Raw genomic sequence first — 25,582 nt, 5'->3', positions numbered from 1 at the left:
AGCGTAGTACGAATGGGGACGTCGACAACAACAACAACAACAACAACAACAATAGCAACATCATCAGTAACATGCTTCAGCCCATCGGCACCCCGATGACCACGAAAGCATGCACCAGCATATCACCAAGAACGCCAACTCAGCAGCAGCTACAGTGACGACGACGATCACCACATGGCAACAGCAACATCGATGCAACAAGACACCGCATGGTAGCAGGAGTAGACAGTACATAGATAATAATTAGATGTAAGCATTTTTGCAGGAATTGAAGCTCTTTTGTATTTCAAAGTAAATTCAAATTAACGCAATAAAAATCATTCCAGTTTTAGTCGTAGACGTGAGCAGTAGTTCTTTTTAAAAACACCCCGAAGTCCTTAGGAGACATAATTTATGTACACATAAAAGCCATGTGTAACCACACATTGGGCTACAAAATGGTGAGTTGACAACCTGGAAGGAGCGGAATACCTAGCCCTGGTCCTCACAAGTTCCTACTTCACGCCTCCTCGAGTCATATGATAACAAAAGACTACCAGCTGAAACATGGACACAGCTGGTTGGCGTAGCCTGGGCAATGTTGCCAGTCCGGCAATAGCAAAGTGAAGAGGTGCGACGCGAACACTGGCGCGGTAACCATAGTACGGTGATAGAGGAAATGCTTCACCAAACCTGAGCGTCTGCTCACCATGGAGGTGCGGCTCAAAACGGCGTCTGTTCTCCATGTTAGGAGCGGCTGATCACCGTCCTAGTGCCAGCGTGGGACTCTAAACAGAGCTGTGCACGATGGTCCCCCGGCGAGACAGGGGGTTGGGGCAGGCCCAACAAGCCGCCCTGAAAAAAAAAACAAAGTTGCAAATACCGAAGAAAGAAATACGGATCGGAACAATCGGCACAGACCTACGCGACGAAATAAGGACTACGATTGGAAACTCGGAACATGGAACTGCAAATCGCTCGGCTTCCCGGGTTGCGATAGGTTAATCTATGACGAACTTCAACCACGCAACTTCGAAGTCGTAGCACTGCAGGAACTTTGCTGGACGGGACAAAAGGTATGGAAAAGCGGGCATCGAGCGGCTACTTTCTACCAGAGCTGTGGCACCACCAACGAGCTGGGAACCGGCTTTGTAGTGCTGGGTAAGATGCGCCAACGCGTGATTGGTTGGCAGCCGATCAACGCGAGGATGTGCAAGTTGAGGATTAAGGGCCGTTTCTTCAACTACAGCATCATCAACGTGCACTGCCCACACGAAGGGAGACCCGACGACGAGAAAGAAGCGTTCTATGCGCAGCTGGAGCAGGTGTACGACGGCTGTTCGCAACGGGACGTCAAAATCGTCATCGGCGACATGAACGCTCAGGTAGGACGGGAGGCAATGTATAGACCGGCAATCGGGACAAACAGCCTGCATGCCGTATCGAACGACAACGGCCAACGATGCGTGAACTTTGCAGCCTCCCGGGGTATGGTAGTTCGAAGTACCTTTTTCCCCCGCAAGGATATCCACAAAGCCACCTGGAGATCACCTGACCAACACACAGAAAACCAAATCGATCACGTTCTAATCGACGGGAAATTCTTCTCCGACATTATCAACGTCCGCACGTACCGCAGTGCGAACATAGATTCGGACCACTACCTAGTTGCAGTATGCATGCGCTCAAAACTCTCGACGGTGCATAACACACGTCGAAGTCGAACGCCACGACCCAACATTGAGCAACTACGGGACACCGGAGTTGCCCAGGACTACGCGCAGCAGCTGGAAGTTGCACTACCCACGGAAGAGCAGCTTGGCGCAGCTTCTCTTGAAGATGGCTGGAGGGACATCCGTTCAGCCATAGGTAGTACTGCTGTAGCGGCACTAGGTACTGCAATCCCGGACCGAAGAAATGACTGGTTTGACGGCGAATGCAAACTGTTAGTAGAGGAGAAGAATGCAGCACGGGCGAGAATGCTGCAACACCGCACGAGATTGAATGTGGAGCGATACAGACAAGCGCGGAACAGACAAAACTCGGTTTTCCGAAGGAAGAAGCGTCAGCAGGAAGATCGAGATCGCGAGGCGATGGAAAATCTGTACCGCGTAAACGACACACGGAAGTTCTACGAGAAGCTAAATAGTTCGCGCAAAGGCTACGTGCCGCAAGCCGATATGTGCAAGGACTTGGACGGTAACCTTCTCACGAACGAGTGTGAGGTGATTGAGAGGTGGAAGCAGTACTATGACGAGCACCTCAACGGTGAAGCAGCAGAAAACGAAGGTGGCACGGCAACAGACCTTGGAGCACGCGCAGAAGACGACAGGCTACCGGCCCCTGATCTTCAAGAAGTTGAGGAGGAGATCGGTCGGCTGAAGAACAACAAAGCAACTGGTGTAGATCAACTACCAAGTGAGCTATTGAAATACGGTGGTGAAGCACTGGCTAGAGCGCTGCACTGGGTAATTGCCAAGATTTGGGAGGAGGAGATATTACCGGAGGAGTGGATGGAAGGTGTCGTATGCCCAATCTACAAAAAGGGCGACAAGTTGGATTGCTGCAACTACCGTGCGATCACACTGCTGAGCGCCGCCTACAAGGTACTCTCCCAAATTCTATGCCGCCGTCTGTCACCATATGCAAGAGAGTTCGTGGGGCAATACCAGGCGGGATTCATGGGTGCCCGCGCTACCACGGACCAAATTTTCGCGATTCGGCAGGTTCTGCAGAAATGCCGCGAATACAACGTGCCCACACATCATTTGTTCATCGATTTCAAATCCGCATACGACACAATCGATCGAGATCAGCTATGGCAGATTATGCACGAGTACGGATTTCCGGATAAACTGACGCGATTGGTCAAGGCGACGATGGATCGAGTGACGTGCGTTGTTCGAGTATCGGGGACACTCTCGAGTCCCTTTGAATCTCGAAGGGGGTTACGGCAGGGTGATGGACTTTCGTGTCTGCTGTTCAACATCGCGTTAGAAGGTGTGATCAGAAGAGCTGGGATAGACACGAGTGGCACGATATTCAGGAAGTCCATCCAGCTCCTTGGTTTCGCCGATGACATTGACATTATGGCACGGAACTTTGAGATGATGGCGGAAACGTACATCAGACTGAAGGCTGAAGCTAGACGGATTGGACTTGCCATCAACGCATCAAAGACAAAATATATGAAAGCAAGAGGTTCTAGGGAAGACAATGTTAGCCTCCCACCCCGAGTTCAGATTGACGGTGACGAAATCGAGGTGGTCGATGAGTTCGTGTATTTGGGCTCACTGGTGACCGCCGAAAATGATACCAGCAGAGAAATTCAAAGACGCATTATGGCAGGGAATCGTGCCTACTTTGGACTCCGGAGGACGCTCCGGTCGAATAAAATTCGCCGCCGCACGAAGTTGACTGTCTACAAGACGCTGATTAGACCGGTGGTCCTTTACGGCCACGAGACCTGGACTATGCTCGTGGAGGACCAACGCGCCCTTGGTGTTTTCGAACGGAAGGTGTTGCGTACCATCTACGGTGGAGTGCAGATGGATGACGGAACGTGGAGGAGGCGAATGAACCACGAATTGCACCAGCTGCTGGGAGAACCATCCATCGTCCACATTGCAAAAATTGGGCGACTACGGTGGGCTGGGCACGTCGTAAGAATGCCGCACGACGACCCAGTGAAAATGGTTCTAGAAAGCGACCCAACAGGAACAAGAAGAAGAGGCGCGCAGCGGGCAAGGTGGATCGACCAAGTAGAAGGTGACCTGCGGACCCTTCGCAGACTACGAGGCTGGCGAACTGTGGCCATGGATCGAGTAGAGTGGAGACGACTTCTTCGGACAGCAGAGGACAACAAGGCCTTAGCCTGATTGGTAAGGTAAGGTAAGGTAAGTAACCACACATACTATTCATTTGACTCATAAATTTCATGTGTGCTTCTGGGTGGATTCTGTTTATGTGTGGTCACATGAAAATCACGTGGAATTTTACATGGATATTCGTCATTAAAAATGTGTGGAATTTTTAGAGTGTATATTGCTGGTTTAAATTGAATACCTTTACGAATATATTTTTGCAGAAGACAATTTCAATTAATTTTACTATTATTTCTATTCAAATTACTATGCATTCATAGTAATTCATAGTCATTTTGTTAACATTCATAGTAGATTCATACTGAATTCATAGTATATTTAACGGTAATAAGCGTGGTTATATTGAAAATACAGTGCCAACATTTCAAAGGGGCGTAATTGCATTTGTAAACAATGGCTTTACCCGTTGATTTTTCGCGAATAAAAGCTCTCTCATGAAAAATAATGACACCAACTGGTAGAGGAATTTTTCCTCTACTAGCATTGGTAATTTGGAGGGGCAAGCTTTTAGTTACGAGAAATCGACGACTAAAGCCATTGTTTACAAAAGCAATTACGCCCCTTTGAAATGTTGGCACTGAATAAGTGTTTTCTGCTAAATATAGTTATGCTATAGTATTCCTAACTATGGTCCTTGTTTCAGTGTAGAGGTAACTCTACACGGATAGAAATCTCAAATCAGCAAATTTCTATTTTCAAAGTGTTTTTTATGTTACTTCATACGCGAAGTTAACGATTTTCAGAGTTGGTTGGAAATGCTAACATGAAGCTTTAGTGTGATGATTTATTAGCTAGAGAGAATGATCTTTAGAAGAATGTAGGTGGATAATCATCACACTAAACGGAACTATCCACCTACATTCTTCTAAAGATCATTCTCTCTAGCTAATAAATCATCACACTAAAGCTTCATGTTAGCATTTCCAACCAACTCTGAAAATCGTTAACTTCGCGTATGAAGTAACATAAAAAACACTTTGAATGTAACAACTCAAGGCGGGAGTAGCCGTCAACAATGCTGATGATGGTACAGCACGCAACAACCACCCTACTGCTTTCTCTCTGAGATGATCACGTTGGTCATGACGAGAGGAGCAACACAATAGTTGGGTAAAGAAGAACTGCATTATAACACACCATCGACTGGAAATGCTCTCGCGACGTGGGGCTTTAGGTAGTGATGAAAACGTCGCTAGAACTATTCCACAGCCGCAGTCAGTTTATGAGCAACAAGAGGGACGCACATTTTTGCCTGTGGACTTGGAGACATACTTCAAGTCCCCGCGTACATCGTACGGGCTAGGCAAAAATGTGCGTCATCTTGAAAACTGTCGCTTTAATGGCCCTTCGCTCATTTTCAACTTCTATTCAATTTTCATACTGCCGTACTCTAACGGAACTATCCACCTACATTCTTCTAAAGATCATTCTCTCTAGCTAATAAATCATCACACTAAAGCTTCATGTTAGCATTTCCAACCAACTCTGAAATTTCTATTGCTGATTATTCATAAAATTTATAAGTCAACTAATAAGCAGACGCCTTGCAAAAAGTTAATGAAGATCATGTGTCAAATGAAATGCATAAGCGGTCACACATACCTTTTATGCATTCTTATAGGACCTATATGGTTTGTCTTATGGAATGTATAAGGCAGATGTTTTGGCAAAAATGTATTAGTTAAACACATGAATAAAATAATTGATTTTCGTTTCGTGTATGTAATTGGGTTTAATACAAATGATTATTTTTTAGCAAGAGATAATTATTTTTTAATCATTCTACACAGCAAAAAAAAAATGTAATATCGATCAATGTAATTCAAGCTGATGTATGAAATGATGATGTAATAGCAAAAAGCAGATACAATATTACATCAATGGATGTAATTTTGTTCGCAAAATCGATGTACATCGTACAACGTTATATTACACAACCGATGGATTGACCTGGTTGCAGCAGTTTGGATGTAATATTCAACAACTTTTTTTTTTCTGTGTATATGATTAAACTAGAGAGGCTCTAGTATAAGAGAGGAGCGGACTGGCTGGCTTTGAGCCAAACGAACTGTCAAAGCCAGAGCCAATCGAGCAGCGCCTATCTTGATTGCATTGACAGTGTTGCAAGAAATCATCTAGGCATAGGTTGCCAAGGCAGTTTGTTTTGAATCCGCTCATCTCTTATACCAACAATCAATACGAAACTATCGATTTAAAATTGGCTCACTACTTGACTAGCCTATTGGTTCCAAGCAAATCGATTAAAGTACCCCATTCTAGTCGAAATTCTAGACACTGTATTATTTTGATTTGCCATGAAAGATTGACAGATAAAATGAGGGGTTCGTGTATTTTCCTATGTTTCGAGGGGTGAATCGATTAGCTTGGGACCGAAGATAGTACCAGAGCTGAGCGAAAAACTTGAGCACTTTTCTTCGGGACCGTGAGCCGTCCATGCAATCCCCCTGCTTCAACCTTAAACTGTGGTGCTACTGTTTCAACCATCTGGTGTGGCCCAATCCGGAACGATGATCTTACTTTTGGCTGATGCTAAAATTTCCGAAAAGAAAGCGATTCTGTTATCGTAAAAAAACTCTGTAGTCTGAACAAGGCATTATCGTAGATATACTTACCATATTCATCCTGTGGTATTGCCGTATCATAGAGGTAACTCTAAGACTAGAAGGTCCCGAAGAAACGTGCTCAACTTTTTGGCTCAGCTCTGGTACTCTCTTCGGTCCCAACACGAAACGAAAATCAATTATTTAATTCATGTGTTTCACTTATACATTTTTGCCAAAGCATCAGCCTTATACATTCCATAAGACAAACCACATAGGTCCTATTAGAATGCATAAAAGGTATGTGTGACCGCTTATACATTTCATTTGACACATGATCTTTATTAACTTTTTGCAAGGCGTCTGCTTATTAGTTGACTTATACATTTTATGAATAATCAGCAATGGAAATTTGCCAAAAGGTATAAGGAGATTTCTATCCGTGAAGCTAATCAATTCACCCCTCGAAACATAGAAAAATCAACTAACCCCTCATCTTATCTGTCAAACTTTCATAGCAAATCAAAACAAACATTGTGTAGTACTAGAATTTCGACTAGAATTGGGTACGTTAATCGTTTGCTTGGGACCAATAGGCTAGTCAAGTAGTGAGCCAATTTAAAATCGTTAGTTTCGTATTGATTGTTGGCCGTATTTCGTTTATATTTTCAGCCGGTCTAGTTCACGGATGATCCGGTGAATGCAGCAGGGATTTGTTTTGAAAACTGGTCGAATAGAAATTAATGAAGCAAGCTTTTCAATTCTCGTTTTGCGAGTTTTTATTTATATTTACTCACGTTATTCAAAAACTAACCAGAAACGAGTAGAAACCTACCCCCGAAGAAGTTGTTTTGACAGTAAAACAATTTTTGATTTGAAAATCGGCACTTTTAAAACTACAAGTTAAAATCAAAACATCTACTTTTGGATTAAAAATAACCCTGTTGTTTCAAATATTTTCCTCGATATTTTCATAGTTCAAGTAACGAATTTTTGGGTACTTTTAAATTGAAAGGTTAATATTTTTACTGATCCAATTTTTGTTTTTTGTGTGCACACAGTAAGTTTTTTTCTGCCGAGCTCGGCTGTGCAAATCTCGGCAAAAAAAGTTTTAATGAGATCTCAGCAAACCTTTCATTTGTTTGCTGAGATTCACCTAAGCATTATCCGAGACTCAGCGACTCACTTTTGCCAACAATCAATACGAAACTAACGATTTTAAATTGGCTCACCACTTTAGTAGCCTATTGGTCCCAAGCAAACGATTAACGTACCCTATTCTAGTTGAAATTCTATTACTACACTATGTTTGTTTTGATTCGCTATGAAAGTTTGACAGATAACATCAGGGGTGTGTGGATTCATGCAGAACATGCAGGGGTGAGTGAAATAGCTTGGGACTGCTTGGGACCGTTGTTCTGGTACTGAGTGAGCCAAAAATAATAATGATTTTCTTCGGGACCCAGTGGTCTTAGAGTTACCTCTATGATAATACTGGGTGCACAGGAGTGGAACTTCGGATCCGAAACTGGCTCCACTTGTCATTTGCGAACGCTAGCGCACCTAGCGGTAGAAGACACCGGGGCTGGAAACCAGTCCGGTAACCACAAGTGCCTACCATTTAGGAAGTTTGGCATAAATTACAATACTCCCCTTTTTACTTATTTGCAATGCCTATAGTGCGTTTTGGCGCAGTTTGAATTTGGGTGTGGTCCGAACGGTCCATCGTCTGCACCGTCTGCACAGACAGACTCACGGCCTTGAGTATCGGCCAGTCTATCCCAGCGTCAACAAACGGAAAACCATTAGCTTTCACCTTAAGCTCAATAAGTTAAGAAAATATCGAGAAAGTTACAGTTGATTGCATTATAAAATGTTTTGAAAACCCTGAAATGATTATTTGAATGTCACAAATTCTGTCTTGAAAAATTGCTTCGCAAGAGAATTTAAAACTTCCCTAAGAATTCCAGGTTTTTCAAGGAAAAGTAAAAGTCTCTGAAGGTTCCCGTTTTTTTCAGATAGTAGACACACAGGAATTACCATTGGTAGCCATGTAGGTAGCTTTTTTGAGTGCCCAAAGTCGTTTTGTCCTTTCAGGAGAACATTAAAAATGCAATGTCACTGAGATATGGTTAGTTGGGTATTCAGATGACTATTACTTTAAACAACTAATCCTGGTTGTATCTCTTTTTCGTTTGCATGTAACACTGTTTGATATTACTAACCGCACCGAGCCTCGAGGTGGTGAGCGAACCTGAAGAAGAAGATGATGACCATGAGCCGCTTCTCGGAACGAGTGTATTGTTGATGGACCTGGTCTGCGATTCAAGGTTGGATTCTGTGATGATGAGTATCACAAAAAGGTAAAATAAGTAGCACGATCTTCATCGAAATGTAAGTATTATTGACAATAATCATAACAATCAACTCGTATATGCATTGAAATACATATATAATAGGGAAGGAACGGTCCAACAGAGCACCCGATTGAAGCGATTTGGACGGGAGAGTGGGAATGCCAACTCCCTGTTGATAACATTTCGTGGATAAAGGGCGGGCTCTTCTCCCCACTTATTGGGACATCTTCCTGTTTGGTTGTCCTGTTGTCCTTCCAATTCGTTCCAGATTCTTGAACATTTCTTCAAGTATGATTATTTTTAAGTTTAATTTTTTGAGATATTTTCCAAGTTTCAACTCAGTAAAAATATTAATGTTCCAGAACCTAAAAAACACAATTCAGAATTGGCAAAAACTGTGTTTGTTGTTGAAGATAAATCCGCTCCGGAATTATCAAGTTTAATGAGTAAGATAAAGTTGATTGCATTATCCTATGTTTTAAAATTTAGGAGAAAATTCATTAACGTACCTCAATACATCCTTTTCTTAAAAATTTTATTGGTGAAAGAATTGAAAAATTCCCTCAAAATTTAATGAAAAATAAAATTCCCTGACGATTTCCGGTTTTCCACCCTGCACCGGGGGAAGTGGCCAGGATTTAAACGATTACTTTTTAACAGTGACGTGACATCCGATAAATAAAACACTCATATTTGTTGTTCAACTATTTATTGATAACTCACCGAAACACCACACATGCTACTAGTAGTTATAGATTTATTGTATTCTAAAGTGTCATAGACAATGAAATAGATACTAAGTTAGGGGTATTGTTTTCTCATTTAGAACTTTATTTTTCACTTCATCCCAATTATATTACGTTTATTTTCGATATTTACTACAAGAAAAAACGAGTGATTATTACTGTTTTTATTTTATTTTATTATTTACTTTCTACGATCGTTTTAACCCCACCTTTTGTAAGCGTCGTCCGTGTGATCCACAAATCATCCTGTGAATGTTGCACGTTTTCCGTTCATTATGTTGTAAGGAAAAAAACTCAAATAATGCATGTTTTCTTCACAAGAAATAATAATTCAATAATATTTGCCTATTTGTGTGAATATGTACATAACTCAGGTTCGAAATTCAAACTAACAAAACATAATACTAAGCTTGTGTGTGAAATAATCTTCCCTCTACGGTTACAGTTTCTCTAACGCAAGAAATTGCAGCAAAATTTCTTTCTCCTTCAGCACGATTCGCAAACAGACACTACAAAACAAACCTTGAAATTCATTATTTTATTGCAATAACTTGCTTTGCTCGTTAGAGATTGTTTGTTTTCTAATTTGTGTCGCCTTACGCCGGGAGAGTCCTGGGAGGGTCAAAAGGGAGGATATGGTTTCATTTATTTCCACTCATGTTTCTTCAAAACTACAAAACTTAAATCTAAACCATAACTCAGAATTCCTAACTTAGGTAAAAATTGTGATTCTCTTCATCTGTTTTGTGTTTTTTGATAGTACTGAACTTTTTCGCCAAAAATGAAACAGTTCATTCCGGTAGTGGGACTAACTTAGATGACTAATAGCTTTTTCTTTCATTATAAAATGTGCCATTTACCCTTGCTGGCGATCCCCTTGGGCGTTCCGTCCGGGAAATGGCTTAATATCACATTTTTGTTTTCGCTACACTTCCTGCTTCTCTCTACCAGTAGTAGCTTTTGTAGAAGTTCATTTCCCCATCCACCTTACATTATGGAGCAGAGCCCGGAGGTTTCAAATCCGTTCTCTACGCGAGGCTGCCGGGTTAACACAATACCCCGCAGACTCGGCTTCAAGTCATAATCAATATCAGTCGTTTCTTCAGCGGTCGCCACGACCGGTCCTTTATTATTAGCATCTTGTTCTTGTTCTTCTTCATGCATGATCATCATCAAACTGCTGCTGTTGCTTTGGCTGTTTTCGTTGTGGCCACCACCATGGATGTCGTCGAGATTGCCGTACAGCAGATCGTCGTTCATGTTGTCGTACATGGTGCCTCCTCCTCCTCCGCCACCACCGCCGCTGATCAAAACGGCAATGCTCGATCCACCGGTCTGGTTGCTACTAGCAGTCGTGCTACTACTGGTAGCCGCCGGGGTGGTTTTTGCCTTTGTGATATTGATTTTAATTCTATTCGTGATAATACCGGTCGTTAGGTTGTCCTGCAGCTCGACGTTGCCATCGAGTGAAGGTGTCAGCTGTCCCTGGCTGGTGCTTTCCAGTGGAGGCGTTGGCGATGAAACGGCTTCGACGTCAACTGTGTCTGAGGTACGGGAACAGTGTGAGATAAGTGCAATACATGTGCATTAGTATATGATATGCTTTCCAACCACTTTTGATTGAAATTTATTCGAGATATCATCGAGTGATTTCGAGACACGGACTTAGGGAGGTACCCAATTTGTAGATATGCGCGGAGAAAGGGGAATTGACTGCACGGTCAACCCTGTCATTACTCTATATCAGTGGTTCTCAAACTTTTGTCGACTGTGACCCACTTTGAGACATTCCATAAGCTCGCGACCCTACAATATTGAACACAGATGTTGTAAAGTCAAAATGATCATATATTTAACAAGCTCAAACGCCAGAGCTTTACGGAGCCAATTTCTTAACATTGCAATTAAAATTTAACATATTCCACCTTTCCCACAGGTCTTATGATAGCTAAAACTAGGAATCGTAAAACGTCAAAATAGTCATAAAAATGCCAAAAATTTAATTGGCTTTCCAAAATGAATGAAATCGCACAAATGGCCTGAAACCGCCAAAACATTTCAGAAATTATATTACATAATAGTCCTGAAATCGTCAACATGTCCTTAGAAACGCAAATTAATTTATCACAAAAATGACTTTGAAATCCATAAATGATTTAGAAACGACAAAAAATATCTTTGAAATTTTGATTTAATGTTTGTTTTTTTTTTATAATTTGTTATTCCAGCTGTTTGAATTTTTGCGACCCACGCGGGACCCCCACCGATGGATTGCGACCCATAGATTAAAAAACGCCGCTCTATATTTTCCCAGATATAATTTCAAGATTTAAATGTATTTATTCACCTGACCATAAAGCCATTCTTACCATTCCGATTAATAAGAGTATAACTTACCGTAACCCCATGTATTGAACATTACACTCGACCATAGACACAGCCGTAACTCTTTCTCCTCAATCGTCGTACACGCATTTAACGTTCAATTTAAATGAAAATTAGTTTCGCGAATTAATGAACAATGAGTTATCGACTCCGTAAAGATAAAACGATTGAGCCTGCCAAATAAACGAACTAGATAGTTTCGCGCATCCCTCACCATCGGATCAATTTGACGTTTCTATTACATTCTATCGAACTTGTATGCAATCAGTGTTTGAGACTTGGCAAGAAATGACGTTAGCGAGTTCCGTGACGATATTTTTAAGGAAAATTTATTTAAAGAGTTACGTCTGTTTGTCTGTGACTCAACTGTGCACATACACTGAAACAAAAATCCATTGGCAAAAATACTATATTGCTGGTTTAAATTAAATACCCTCACCAATAGATTTTTGCAGAAAACAATTTCATTTAATTTTACTATTATTTCTATCAAAATTACTATGCATTTTGAGCAAGCATAGTATTTTTGCCAGAACCATAGTAAATTTGTTAACATTCATAGTACAATATACTGAATTCATAGTCGATTTAACAGTAATAAGCGTGGCTATATTGATAGTAAGTGTTTTCTGCAAAATAGTATTCCTAATTATGGTCCTTGTTTCAGTGTATATGAAAGGCTGCGTATTGCAAATCATGGGTACTTCTGCACAGCTAAACAGAAAAGGTGATGACAATAGATTCAACAGCACACAATAGATTACACAATTCGAGCATCTTATCCGCGACTCCCGCGACAAAACAAAACAAACTGATGTAAGGAATAAAAGTTTTTTGAAATATTTTTGAGCCTAATCAGAAACCTAACATGATGAATCTTCTATCGCCTGCAGCAGATACCCATAATCAGCGATACAGCAATCGACACACAAGCACGCAATTCCAACGAATTAACTTTGATCTCTTACCTGGTTCTTTGGAGCTTTCCACCATCGAGGACTCAATCGTGCCAACATCCTCAAATAGTTCATCCTCTTCGTCGACTTCGTCGTCGTCTTGCGGTTCTTCCTTCACCTTCACCTGCGCGCTTTCGGCCGCCCTGTCGGATTTCACGTTGGATTCACTTTCGTCCAGATCGTTGACATCGATCTTTTCGATCGTGGGTTCCTGAATGGCGAGGTCGTCGTCGATTCGTGTTTCGACGATCCTCGGTTCCTGTGGAGCTGCAGCGTTGCTAGATTCGTCTTCCGCTTGGCCAGGTTTGCTATTCTCATCATCCGCTGTAGTAGCTGTTCCAGCAGCGGAGGTAGTTCGCGCATCATCATTCGTCGAATGCGAATCCAACGTTTCGATATCGTCATCGTCCGGTATTTCCGTAACGACATCCTCCGTGGGTGGCAGCACTATGACATCGTCGTCATCATCTAAGTTGATTTCTGCGAAAAAGTTTAGGATTTCATAAATTAAAAATCTAGTTTTTGGCAACTGCCGACCATCAAACTTACCCTTTACAGTGTCGCCAGCATCCCTGATCTTCTCCTGTTTGACCTTAACACCATCATCAGTCTTACTTTGATCTCCCTCCTCGTTGGTTGCATTCATGGCCGATTCGTCCAATGTTAGGGACGCCTTGTAGTCTTCATAGCACAGTGGATGGTACGTACAGTCTTCCACTCGAATCGAGTTCTTTAGGTGCCACTCTTCCGTTTCTTCGCTGTAGAACTGTTGAAATTCATCATGGCACATGTGGCATCGTTTGCTCGCTTCGTCCGATCCAGCCGGACAGCTTGGTGGAGGCGTTTCGGCGCCAGCACGACCGCCTCCCGATTCACCGTCACCGTTGAATTCGATCTGCTCGGTTTGCTGTGATTCGAACCAATTCTTCTCCCGTTCTTCCAAATCCTCGATCTCCTCGTACTGAATCCAATCGGAAACATCATAGTACCATTTACGAGAGTGCGCCTTACGAGCCGAATCACGATCTCGGCGGTTCTGTCGGAAATGCCAGTCCAAGTGTTGACTGTATTTCATGGTTTGTTCCGGAGGGAATCGGACGCCGCAGCTGCTACACTGCATTCCGATGAATAGTTGCGAAACAATTGCCGACTGCCGGCGCTTCAGCGTATCCAGTTTGTTTAGGAATACTGGTTCGATTTCTTCGAAGTCTTCTTCAAGGGCTTTCTCCAGCTTACTAGCGGTCGAACTGGATGTGGATGAAGTGACAGTGGTGTTGGCGGTGGTAGGGGTATTAGTTTTGGCTGGAATACTGTTGGTCTTGCCGAGAATTCCAGCGGCAACGATCTTCTGGTAGAGTTCGTCTATGTTGAGGTTCTGAAGAATTGGTAGGTTTAGACCGCCAGAGGTCGGTTTGGTTGGAGCGGGAGCAGGTACTGATGGGACGACCGGTTTGTCATCGGGTTGGATTTGATAGCCAGCCAAGTTGTTCGAAACGTTCACAAGCGATGTTGAATGTGGCATCAGGTTGGTCAGATAATCCAGACCGGTTGCCGTGGGGTGCATGTGCATCGGCTGTTTAGGCTGCATGGAAGCTGCTGCAGGGAATAACGAAGGCACTGAATGTTGAACTCCCATTGTGGCCATCAGATTGTTCATAGGTTGAACGAAGGGTGGTAGAAGACTTTGATCTCTTGGCGGCGTTCGAAGATCACGGTGAAGTGGCGTTCGGATCATGTCTCTGATGTAAACACGACCGGGAACTACCAACTTCGGCACGGCGGTAAACCGGATGTAGAAATCTTTTCCCCTGAGCTTAAATACCTTCGGTAGGCCACCGTACTCCACCGGGAAGGGTTGGTCATCGATGACTACCGTTAGTAGGAAATCAGCAAACTGTAGCTTGTGCATTTGGCCATATATTTCGAACATTTGAACTTGAGAATCAAGGAATACGGGAACAATGACCTCAGCATTGACAATCATATTGATTTTACCAGCGACTAGATCGTTACGACTATTGCCGATCTTCACCTGAGGGGCCGGTCCGCTGATTTTGAACACACGGTTGATATTATCCAATACGATGTTCGTGGGTGGATCCCCGAAATAGCACTCGTACCAGCTGCTATCAATGTATAGTTCTCTAGTAGGAGCACCCAACTTCATTTGGTATACTTTGCTCTCGATGGTGATGGCCTTGTGGCACTCATTGAAGCTCAGTTCGAATGAGTCCCGATCATCGACCACGACCATTCGGGATCCTTTCTGGAAACCGATCTCTTTCGGTTCGTCCCAGCTCATGAAGATTACAGCGATATCGTCGTAAAAACGTATCTCCCGTTGAATGCCATCAATGTTTATGGTCCTGACACTGTCATTCATCTTGGGCACTCCAGGAACGAGCATATTGACTGGAGGTCCATTGTTTATAGGAACTGGAGGGAAGCGAGGTCCAATGGGCGGTGGAGCCAACTTCGGATTCATAACAGCGAACGGAGATTGATCCCAAGGATTCACCATAGGGGCTGGACCTGGTGGCCTTTGATTCAACACCGGTCCCACTACCGGTGGCATTGCATTAGGAACGGGCATCGATGCACGGATGCCCCATTGCGGATTGAAACGCGTTTCGTGTTGCCGACGTGGATCTGAAAATGTAAATGTACCTTTTAGCAACCGATTTTTACGCGGGACAAAATTCAACTTACCCCGTTGCCTAATATCACCCACAACTGGTGCCGCGTTAGGGAACTGAGGCTCCATCTTCGGCTTGGCATCGATCGGTGTAATTTTTCCTCGGAAATCGTTCATCACCTGCGGAGCAACAGCCGGAGGACCGCTTGGCTTTATATCACCGTCGTCGCTCAAACTGGGACTGAAGCTCGCCACCTCTTCGCCAGAATGCGTGTTGGCATTGTCATCCGAAGCTTGAAGGGGCATTGAAATCATCGGCGGCTGTTGGTTACGTTTCATCATTTCCATGCGCTGGGCCTGTCGGATCTTCTGGGTTTCGTTCAACTGAATGACCTGCTTCATCAGAATGTTGTACTGTTCCGGAGTGATTTCACCTTTCTCCATTTGCTCCTGAGCCTGAGCGACGATCGTTTTGATGTTGGCATTCATGCCATCCTGAGAGCTATCATCACCGATTGCATCCTGGTGCTGAAACTGTTGCTGTTGCTGGCGTAGATCGACGTCCATCGGTTTGGTCTGATTCAATGAGCGACGTCGTTCAACCGGATCATCTAAAGGAAAACCCATATCAAATACCGGCAAGAGTCGGAACAACCGAAGATAACTACCTGATAGCTTGTTGTACAACAACGGTCGCCCCAGCTTGTCACGATCTTTGTTCTTGGTGGCTTCGGCAATTTTAGCCCGAACTGCTTCCAGTGCTGCTTTTGACGAAGGGGCCGCATTGTGCTTGTCTATTGATTCATTCTGTAAACGAAATGGAAGGTCAAAACTTGTTCAAGCGATCTTAAGTCTACAGTAAGAAACCTGAAGGCTGTTGGAGGCCATCGGTCGCGTAGTTGCTTCTGATATGATCGGTGGGGGTGGGGGTAGAGGTGTAATCGGATCGATGGGATTCATCGGCCCCGCTAGCTTCCTGAGATCAACATCCTCGTTCCCAAATAATCTAAAAAAAAAATATTCATTTAGATTCCATTCGAAAACTAAAATTGCATAATCCAATGTTCATACATATCTAGTTTCTCCGACTTGCTCTTCTTGATGGCTGGTTCTTCAAGCTTTGCATTACTCGGCCGTTTCTTAATTCCATCCGACGGTAATCCCGTGCCAGCACCCAGCGTCGTCGGAATAGCGTCCATGATGGGAGCAACTTCGCTGGTGCTGCTGGCAGTGGTGGTGGTGGCCGCAACCACAGGAGCCACAAGGGGCACAATGCTGTCCGAAACATCCTTCAACAGACCCGGCGGTGGAATACGAAGGTCGACGTCCCTGGATATCGCCATCGGGGGTGAAGGTACGTTGTCTGTGGCTACTGCTTCGCTCAGGGCTTTCTCTGCAAGATTCGAGTAAAACATTGCGATTTGCCGGAATTTATAGGAGGGGAGTTTTGTTTTTTACGGATACTTCTTCTTTTCTCAAACTGGGGTCAAGGGTGAAACAGAGAACTGGACGAACAGCAGAGTGGGCAACATTCTTCCTGATACGAACATTCTTTTTTTATTATTACCGAACCTCCGCCACATGTCGATGTTTGGCAACTGGCAGAACTCACTTATCACACGCGATCAATTGAAGCCAAGAGAAGATGCAGTCGACTTGAGTGGATTTTTTTTTTTAGTTTTTCAATTTCCTATCATCATTTATTGTGTACCTTATTTTAAAAGCAATTGTTAGCTAACCTTAGTGTTTCTTTTTAGATTAAAAAAAAAAACAGAATCTGGAGCAAGACCGTGTTAGTGGGATACGGCGAAATGTTCGATTCACAATTGATTCTTACCCAAACAGGTTTATATAAATTTATAACTAAATGTTTTTTTTTCACAATTAATAGCAATATGAGTAGTGTACTTTAAACATATTATTTCTTCAAACGCTTTGGGAAAATTTTCATCAAGACCCGAAGTTCCTCCTGAGATATTTTGAGTACCTATATTTTTTCTGACTCCGCAGTTCCTTCTAACGTTTCATTTTATCTCTCACGATAAATCACAGTATTGAAAGTTTTGAGTTATGTCTAAAAGCTGTTTCCATGTTGCCTCATTTTGGTATATTTCTTTGAAAAGATCATGGATTGATATTGCTGTATGTCACTCGGATAAACAATTCCAAATCAGAAAACCGCTCTGAGACGAATGTCATAACGAACAACTACGTTCGGATAACTTTTAGACACATTACATCATCAACTATTAATTGGATTATGTATAACGGATTAGGAATTACTGGATTGTTCGTGTAACAACGGTAACATTTTATTGAAATTAGAAATATGCAAAGTGTTTTCCTTTTTCCCTTGCAGCGGTCTTGCCCTTGGTTCTTGAGTTTTTTTTTTTCATCGTTCTATAGGGTAAATTTATTTTTTTAAATGTTCCCGTGAGGTTCAAATAAGTGACCAATTCATGAACAAATAATTGTCATTACGTCGAAAGTAACCAATGTTAAAAATCGAGTTATCAGTGTCAATCGATGCTCCTGATACTATTACACTAGATATTGTTCGAATATTAATCAAATTACTTTTTGACGTAAGCACCTTGCGAGCAAAATATTTCTCGTTGTTACTTAAATCTCCCGATTTCTGTGGAGATGCAGTTGTCTTAAGTAACAGAGCAGAGAAATCCGCGAAAAATGTACATTAATCGTTCTACTTCCTCCTTATCAAATAACTCAAACTACTTGTTGCAAAGATGATTTCGGTGGTCCTAAAATGATGAATGCTTGTTAATTCTTTCGAATATCTTGGTAAAACATCCATGTTATGGGTTCACCAAATGACGTGCACTCCAAAAAACTATGCACGTGCGATCTACGTGAAAACATAGGTATATTTCATCCATACTACTTTTCACGTAACATTTACGTTAATACCGTGTAGCTCAAAATATTCCCATTTAGAGGTCAACATGAACAGTAAGGTACATATAACGTGATTTCCACTTAGGTTGGAAGGGATTATCTCGTAATATTAACGAGATTTTGAAATGATATTTACTGGAAAATACTATTTTCACGTAATATTTACGTTATTTTGAAGTGATATTTACCGGATGAGACAAATATTGTTTTCATTTTTTTCCAAGATAATTATTTTCAAACATGTTTAGCATATTTTTTTTATTGATAAGTCAAGCATGTCATTGAAACTTTAACACTGACCGCTTCGCATCCCCAACAACAATTGATCATGACCATTCAGATCTCGCTTCAGATACAATATCCGTTTGCATTGAAACTGCTTGTAGATTTTGATCTTTGGAAGATGCCAGTAAATCAAATCTTGTAATGCAGCCGCTGAAATCGAAATAAATATAATTAGTAGTGTATCGCGGTTTTCAAATGAAGCAATAAAAATACCTTCAAACAGTTACAGGGTACTGCTTACTGTTAGGGAATCCAAAACATAGAGCAATCTCTTCCACTAATTTGAATCACTTTTGCATACATGTAAATCACGTACTCATTTTACTTAAGCACAAACACACTCACACAACCGCACACACAAGTTTGACGTGAAAATGTTGTCACATTCATCATCAGTTCCAGTGAACATGGCATGCTATGTTTATCAATTTTACTACCATAGTGTAAAAAATTAAAGTTGAAGCAATCGAAGCAGTTACGTGATTTTTCAAGTAGATTGGACGTGCATCAACAAACATGAAAATCACGTAAATGTTATCAAACTTTTATTTGACATTGGAAATGATTGAAGTGGGATGTTCCAGAGGTTACGTGATTTTTCAAGTACAGATTTTATTTGAGTGTATAATTTTTCAATTTTGTCTTGAGTTAGAAAACATTTTTTTTTTTCAAAGATCTATTTTTTTATATCTTTTTGCAATAAATAAAATAAAGAATAAAAAGACACCAGAAAAACAAATTTGTTGGGTGCTAAGCTAGCAGTAAGTCAGCAGTCTGTAGGATTGTTTTTGAGACTCCCGGACAGTGAAATAAATCAATAATTGAATGATTTGAGGGTGGGTTTCTACGGTTCATAAAATTTTGTGTGTCACCATCAACAGGTTTAAAGTCCGCTCGAAGATCAGGTTGCGCAATGCGTTCAAAACCTAGATGCCTCCCCTTGTGTCGTGCCTCCGGCGGATATGATTACAGTACAACAGATTTGCTCAGCGCTGAAATGCACCAAGAACATGAAAGCTCCCGGGTTTGACGGTATATTCAACTTGATCTTGAAGAGACTTAGCATGAAAGTGCAGTCTCTTCTAACCGCTATCTTCAACAGATGTTTGGAACTGCACTACTTTCCAAGCATCTGGAAAGTAGCAAAAATCATACCAATCCGCAATCCCGGTAAGGATCCAACATTGCCTTCAAGCTACAGACCAATCAGCCTCCTTTCAGAGCTGAGCAAATTGTTCGAGAAACTCATTCTCAATCGTTTGCTCAAGTTTGTCGAGGAAAATAACATGCTCCTTCCGGAACAGTTTGGATTCAGAAAGGGACACTCTACCAATCACCTGCTAGTACGGGTGATGAATAACATCCGAAGTAACAAAGCTGTATCCAAGTCCACAGCCATGGCCTTGTTAGACGTTGAAAAGGCGTTTGACAATGTTTGGCATGACGGACTTGTGTACAAGCTTTCTAACTTCAACTTCCCATTACATCTGGTTAAAATCACCCGTAGCTACCTCCAGCAAAGGTCGTTTAAGGTATCGTTGAATGGTTGTCTTTCAGACACGTTTTCCATCCCAGCAGGAGTCCCGCAAGGCAGTCTGCTGGGCCCCTTGCTTTACAGCATTTACACTTCCGACATTCCTCCCCTTGGAGACGGTTGCGTGTTCTTCCTGTTCGCAGATGATACCGCAATAGCCGTCAAAGGAAGGATGCCTCGCGAAATAACGAACAAACTTCAACGATGCCTTAACGCCTTTGCTGATTATGCCACCACGTGGAAAATTAAAATCAATCCCTCCAAAACACAAGCGATCATGTTCCTCCATCGGCAATCGCCCAAACTGAAACCGGCTCCATCTTGTACTGTAATCATGGATGGCACAAGGGTTGAGTGGTCCGCTGAAGTAACCTATCTCGGGATGTTGATCGATGAAAAGCTCCTCTTCCGTTCGCATGTAGAGAAAACTGTAGTCAAGTGTTCTACCTTGGGTAGGTGTCTGTATCCGCTGATTTGCCGCAGATCCCGCCTCTCAAGGGTGAACAAACTGGCCGTCTACAAACAAATCATAGCACCTGCGATCCTCTACGCAGCTCCGGTGTGGGAATCATGTGCAAAGACTCACAGGAACAAAATTCAGGTCGCTCAGAATAGAGTGCTGAGGATGGCTCTTGATCGTCCTTTCGACACTAGAATAACAAATTTACATGAAGAGGCAGGCATTGCCAAAATAGATTCCAAAATTAACAAAATTAAGACTAAATTTGCACAAAAATGTAATTTATCAGAACATGCTTTGATAAGCCATTTGTATATAGTAGGTTAGGTGTACATAGTAGTTGTAGGTTAGTTGTAGTTGTAAATAGTAGTTATAAGTAATCTCCTTTTTCCAATTCAAATCAAACCAATCCCACCAAGGTGGTCATACTTTAAAATAGGCCTGATAGGACTAGGAACTGTAAATAATAATTAAAATCTCAAATGTACTAAAGTTGAAAAGACGCATCTGTGTCACTTAAAAAATTCATACATGTAAACCACACAAACACAAGAAATAAAGATCATTTAAAGTCAAAAAAATCAACAGGTTTATGTAGCCTCAATGCTTGTTTGAAAACAAAAAAATCATCATTCGGGTTGCAACAAATACAAAATATCAGGGCTGGTAGTATAATAGTAGTGACTTTAGTGACTAAAATTACGAAAATAAAGACCAAATAGTGACTTATAAATAATAAATATGGTAGGTAACTCAGAAATTCAAATACGGTTCGATATTGAAATAAATTCCATTTTTTGTCATGGAACCTATGATGACCAGAAAAAAGAAATTTTAAGCTTTTTCGGGGTTTCCTGGAGTTTTGTAAATTTTACTGGTTGTGCGACATACATTTAAAATAATGTATAAACCAATGAAGCCACTAAGTTAAATAGGGTTAACTACAACTGCAGTACTTTTCGTAGATTTTGAATTTGTTTCTGCGTTCAAAATCTTAAAAAATTCTATGTATTTAGGTAAGTTAACCTTGATTATTCCTAGAATCATTAATTTACTTGAAGTCTCCTTAGAATTCCCACCCCAATTAACCTCAGAAATAGTCTTAAATTTCTGTTCTGAATGATCTTGGACCCTGAATTCGTATTCTCTTTAGAGTTTCCATGGTATTTCTTCAGAATTCTCAACAAAAAATCCATCTCAGAATACCCTTGAAACTCTTTAGGATTCTCTTGGAATCAGCCTCAGAAATCTCCCCAGAATTCCTTTACTATTCGCTGAGTTTGGAGACCTTTGGAGTTCACGGGATTTGCTTAAACAATTTATCAGAACTTATTTTAAAAACTTATTAGAATTTGGACCAAGAATCCTCATCCAATCGCCATAGAATTCTTTTCAGAACTCTCGTTACAATGCACTTGGAGCTTGTATCTCAATTATCTTGGAATTCTTCCAAAAATTGTTTTGGAGCTGAATTTTGCGTTTTTAATCATGTAATATCAAAAGTGAAGCTCGTATGTGTCAGTCTCAGGGCCGATTTTTTCACCTCCGCTTAAGCCTTAAAACAGTTTTTAGATTTAAGTAGAGGTGAACAAATCAACCCACAGAGCACCAAGAGACTTTCGTAGTGTGTAGTTTGACATTCTTCTCTGAAATATCTTGGTATCATCCGTAGAATTCCTTAGATATTCACTTCAAATTTCCTTTGGAATATTCATTGATATTTCTAGATAATTCATTAAAGACTTCTGAAAATCTAGCATAGACCAATATACTTGAAATGTTTCCAAGGTGCAGAATTTATCTTCGAGGAAAGGAAGTTTATTTTCCCCGATTTGTCCTCGAAATTCAAAACTATTCTAAGTTTGTTTTCCGGTGTTTTAAAATTTCTTGAATTTGTCCGGTTATAATTGTTTGTTTTTTGACACCTATGCATATTTCGTCATAACTACTGTAGACTTCCTTAGTGCATAGTACTTAATTTAAACATTTTGATCATATTTTTCACACCCTATATTGGATGGGAAAAAATGAGTTTAGTGACTATTTTTAGGAAAATAGTAACTTTAGTGACTAACTCAAAAATAGTGACCAAGCCCAGAGCTGGTAAATATCACGGCCGTCACGCGACAATTAGGAAACAGGTCCTTTCGCTATCACGAGACGAAACTACCTATTATTGGATTTCTTGTCATTTTCCAATGATCAAGCAGCCATGAGAATATTTTTTATGCGATTTTGAAATCAACATTTCTAACTGATTTAGATGAATTTAAGCAAATAAGCGTATGTAATCGGTAGAGTGAATACAGTATTAAGATTTCCTCGGTACAAGTAACTTTAATAGCATTAAATGAGCTAGTAATTACAATGATCACAACACTGTCACGTTCTGTCATGACAAAAAATTCGATGAGATTTTGAAGCAAATCTCCTCTTTCGTCATTTTCTCATCCAATGATAGTGACAGAAGTATCTCTGTAAATATCATGTGCGATCTTTCATTGAAAATGATATTTGCCAGCCCTGACCAAGCCACTAAAAAGTAACCTGCTACCAGCACTGCCATATTAACAATATGATCCATTCATGTTTTTTTTTTTCTATACAATGCAATGGCAACCCAAAAAATATAGTTTCTCGCGCCATCTAGCGTTGAAAAAGGTTAAAACAATTATCCAATCTAAAAACCCGTACAGACTATGACTATGGTAATATATGTTGTCTTGCAATGAGCACTCATACATAGGATTTCCAGTGAGTGCTCATTGCAAGACAGCCTATATTACATGATATAAGTCATATGCCGCGGATACACTTGGATGACAAACTATGTGCATAAGCATTATTTGTATAATAAATTATGAGCACATGGTCGTCACACTTGTATAGTTTGTGTTTGGTCTCATAATTATTATACAAATAATTCTCATGCTCATAGTAGGTCATACAAGTGTATCCGCGGAAATAGTTTGTACGGGGTTATAAGGGTGATAATATAGCATTGATTACAAAAATAAAAGTCAAATTATGTTCATTAATTACATTTAGTATATTACATAAAAATTAGTGTGGAATAAAAATAAAATAAAATGATATGCTGAAATTCAAACATTTAAAATAAGACACACTTTTCGATTTGGTTTACCCCTGCTGACGTCAAACAAATATATTGGTAGCCTTTTTGACCATAGAAGCGCGCGAAGCGTGAAATCGAATAATATCAATAATAGGCATTATTTTGTATAAAACGCTAAGCGCGCCTCTTCGCTCCCACTATGGCAGCGGCCTAAGAATTCGATTCGCCAGCTATAGGCAAAAGAGTGGATCATATTGTTAAGGAGTTGTTCATTAACTACCCTGCTTCCCCCGCTTGTTGCGTTGAACCTGTTGGTATTGACAAACAAATAAATTAGTAAATATACTAGCTGACTCATCTTGCTTCACCTTACCTTACAATGTCGCTTGTTGCTGTAACGATTTTGAATGCTGCTTGAAGCAAAATTTATGAATTCGGACTTAACACCCTTTTTGGGTGAGTGAAATTGAGTACCGTGATCGCGCCTAACTCTGAGCATTTCATCCTTCTATGTACCAGCCAAAGGCTAAAAGTCTTTTTTAGTAAAGAAAACTGACACTAACTAACCAGGATATTATTTTTATTCAAATGTTACTTCTGTGTTTGAATGTTACTTCTGTGATTTTCAGCCGAAGGCTGGTTCATCGTATCTTGATTCAATACCAATAACCATTAAATACCATGTCATAACTCACAATTATCAAACATATAATGTGAGAATCAATAGAGTTTATTAATAAAAAAACAATAAAAACAAAAAACGATAAAATAGCAGCACATACCGATTTTCATACAAAATGGTCAACTTTGACATGATGCAACTTTGTTAACTTATCAGGGTGTCGATTCAATGAAGAAAACCAAATTCCCTGATATTCCCTGATTTTCCAGTAAATTTCAAAAAAATTCCAGCTGTAGTGTCTACATGGTTTTGTCAACACGATCTCATCAGCTATTACTTTCCTCAGATATACTTATCCTCAGCCTATACAGGTACAAATTAGATGCATAACGTAATTTTTCGGTTGTATCAGCTATTCTGCAGCCAAAATTGTTAGTTAGGTAGTGCTTTCTGGATATTTTTTCATTTAATATCACATGGACCTCTAACCCATGAAGAGTGGTCCAGTACAATCTCCAATTGAATAAAGCGTTCGATACATTTTATGAAATGCAAATAAGACAGAAATCGCGTGTTTTCAAAAACGGGAAGACATCACATTATTCTAAGTTCACAAATTGTAATCGCGTTATTGATTAATAGCGAAGGAAACTGCAACCTTCTCGATATCAATCTACAAACAAGTCTTGCTTAATCGCTTAAAATTTTCAACAAGTTTGTTCGATTTACTCCATGATATGAGAAGAGATCCTTGGCATGGCGATTTTCGGCTTAGAAGTTCTTTCCTGACTGTTTCTGAACTCAACGTTAGGGGCAGAAATTCAACCAGTTCTCCTACATCTTACATATGAAACACTTGTCTTTAATCCCTTGATCACAACATGAGGCCCAGCTGCGCAAGAAAATTATTCCGGTTAATACGCAAACGCTAGTTTGCGGCCAGATTCCTATGGTGGGGAATCGTAAAAACAGTGCATTCACCTTTCACTGAGAAGCTAATTTTCCAAGCTAATCAGATTTACAATGAAGACCTAGAATACTCAATAAAGCCACTCTATGTTGTCGAGGCAATGCTTGTCTACGTTTTTTTTTTATCATATTTCAATCATAAAAGTGCTACTTCAAGCATCAAAGACAAAAATCCACTCAATGAAAAACATTATTCTAAATTTTCATTTAATTCAGA

The 25,582-nt window shown here is 40.8% G+C and overlaps 1 protein-coding gene across 1 annotated transcript in view; it reads right to left on the bottom strand.

The window, feature by feature from the left end:
* Positions 1-9,473: 9,473 nt before the first annotated feature.
* Pcf11 (Pcf11 cleavage and polyadenylation factor subunit) overlaps positions 9,474-25,582 on the bottom strand; it is a 34,635-nt gene continuing 18,526 nt past the window's right edge. Inside the window, exons 7-13 of the mRNA XM_065238981.1 lie at positions 16,575-16,896; positions 16,371-16,509; positions 16,172-16,310; positions 15,578-16,114; positions 13,418-15,517; positions 12,881-13,348; positions 9,474-11,071 (exon numbers count right to left, since the gene is read on the bottom strand). Coding sequence (XP_065095053.1) covers positions 10,515-11,071; positions 12,881-13,348; positions 13,418-15,517; positions 15,578-16,114; positions 16,172-16,310; positions 16,371-16,509; positions 16,575-16,896 — 4,262 coding nt within the window. The 3' untranslated portion in view covers positions 9,474-10,514. The remainder of the gene's footprint in view (positions 11,072-12,880; positions 13,349-13,417; positions 15,518-15,577; positions 16,115-16,171; positions 16,311-16,370; positions 16,510-16,574; positions 16,897-25,582) is intronic.

The sequence above is a fragment of the Ochlerotatus camptorhynchus genome, unplaced genomic scaffold (genome assembly GCF_037179485.1).
Source record: "Ochlerotatus camptorhynchus isolate MF236.1 unplaced genomic scaffold, CSIRO-AGI_Acam_v1.1 ptg000046l, whole genome shotgun sequence".
In the NCBI taxonomy this organism is placed as follows: Eukaryota; Metazoa; Arthropoda; class Insecta; order Diptera; family Culicidae; genus Ochlerotatus; species Ochlerotatus camptorhynchus.
Note: the sequence above shows the minus strand (reverse complement) of the source record. Positions and strands in the feature narration are given on the sequence as shown.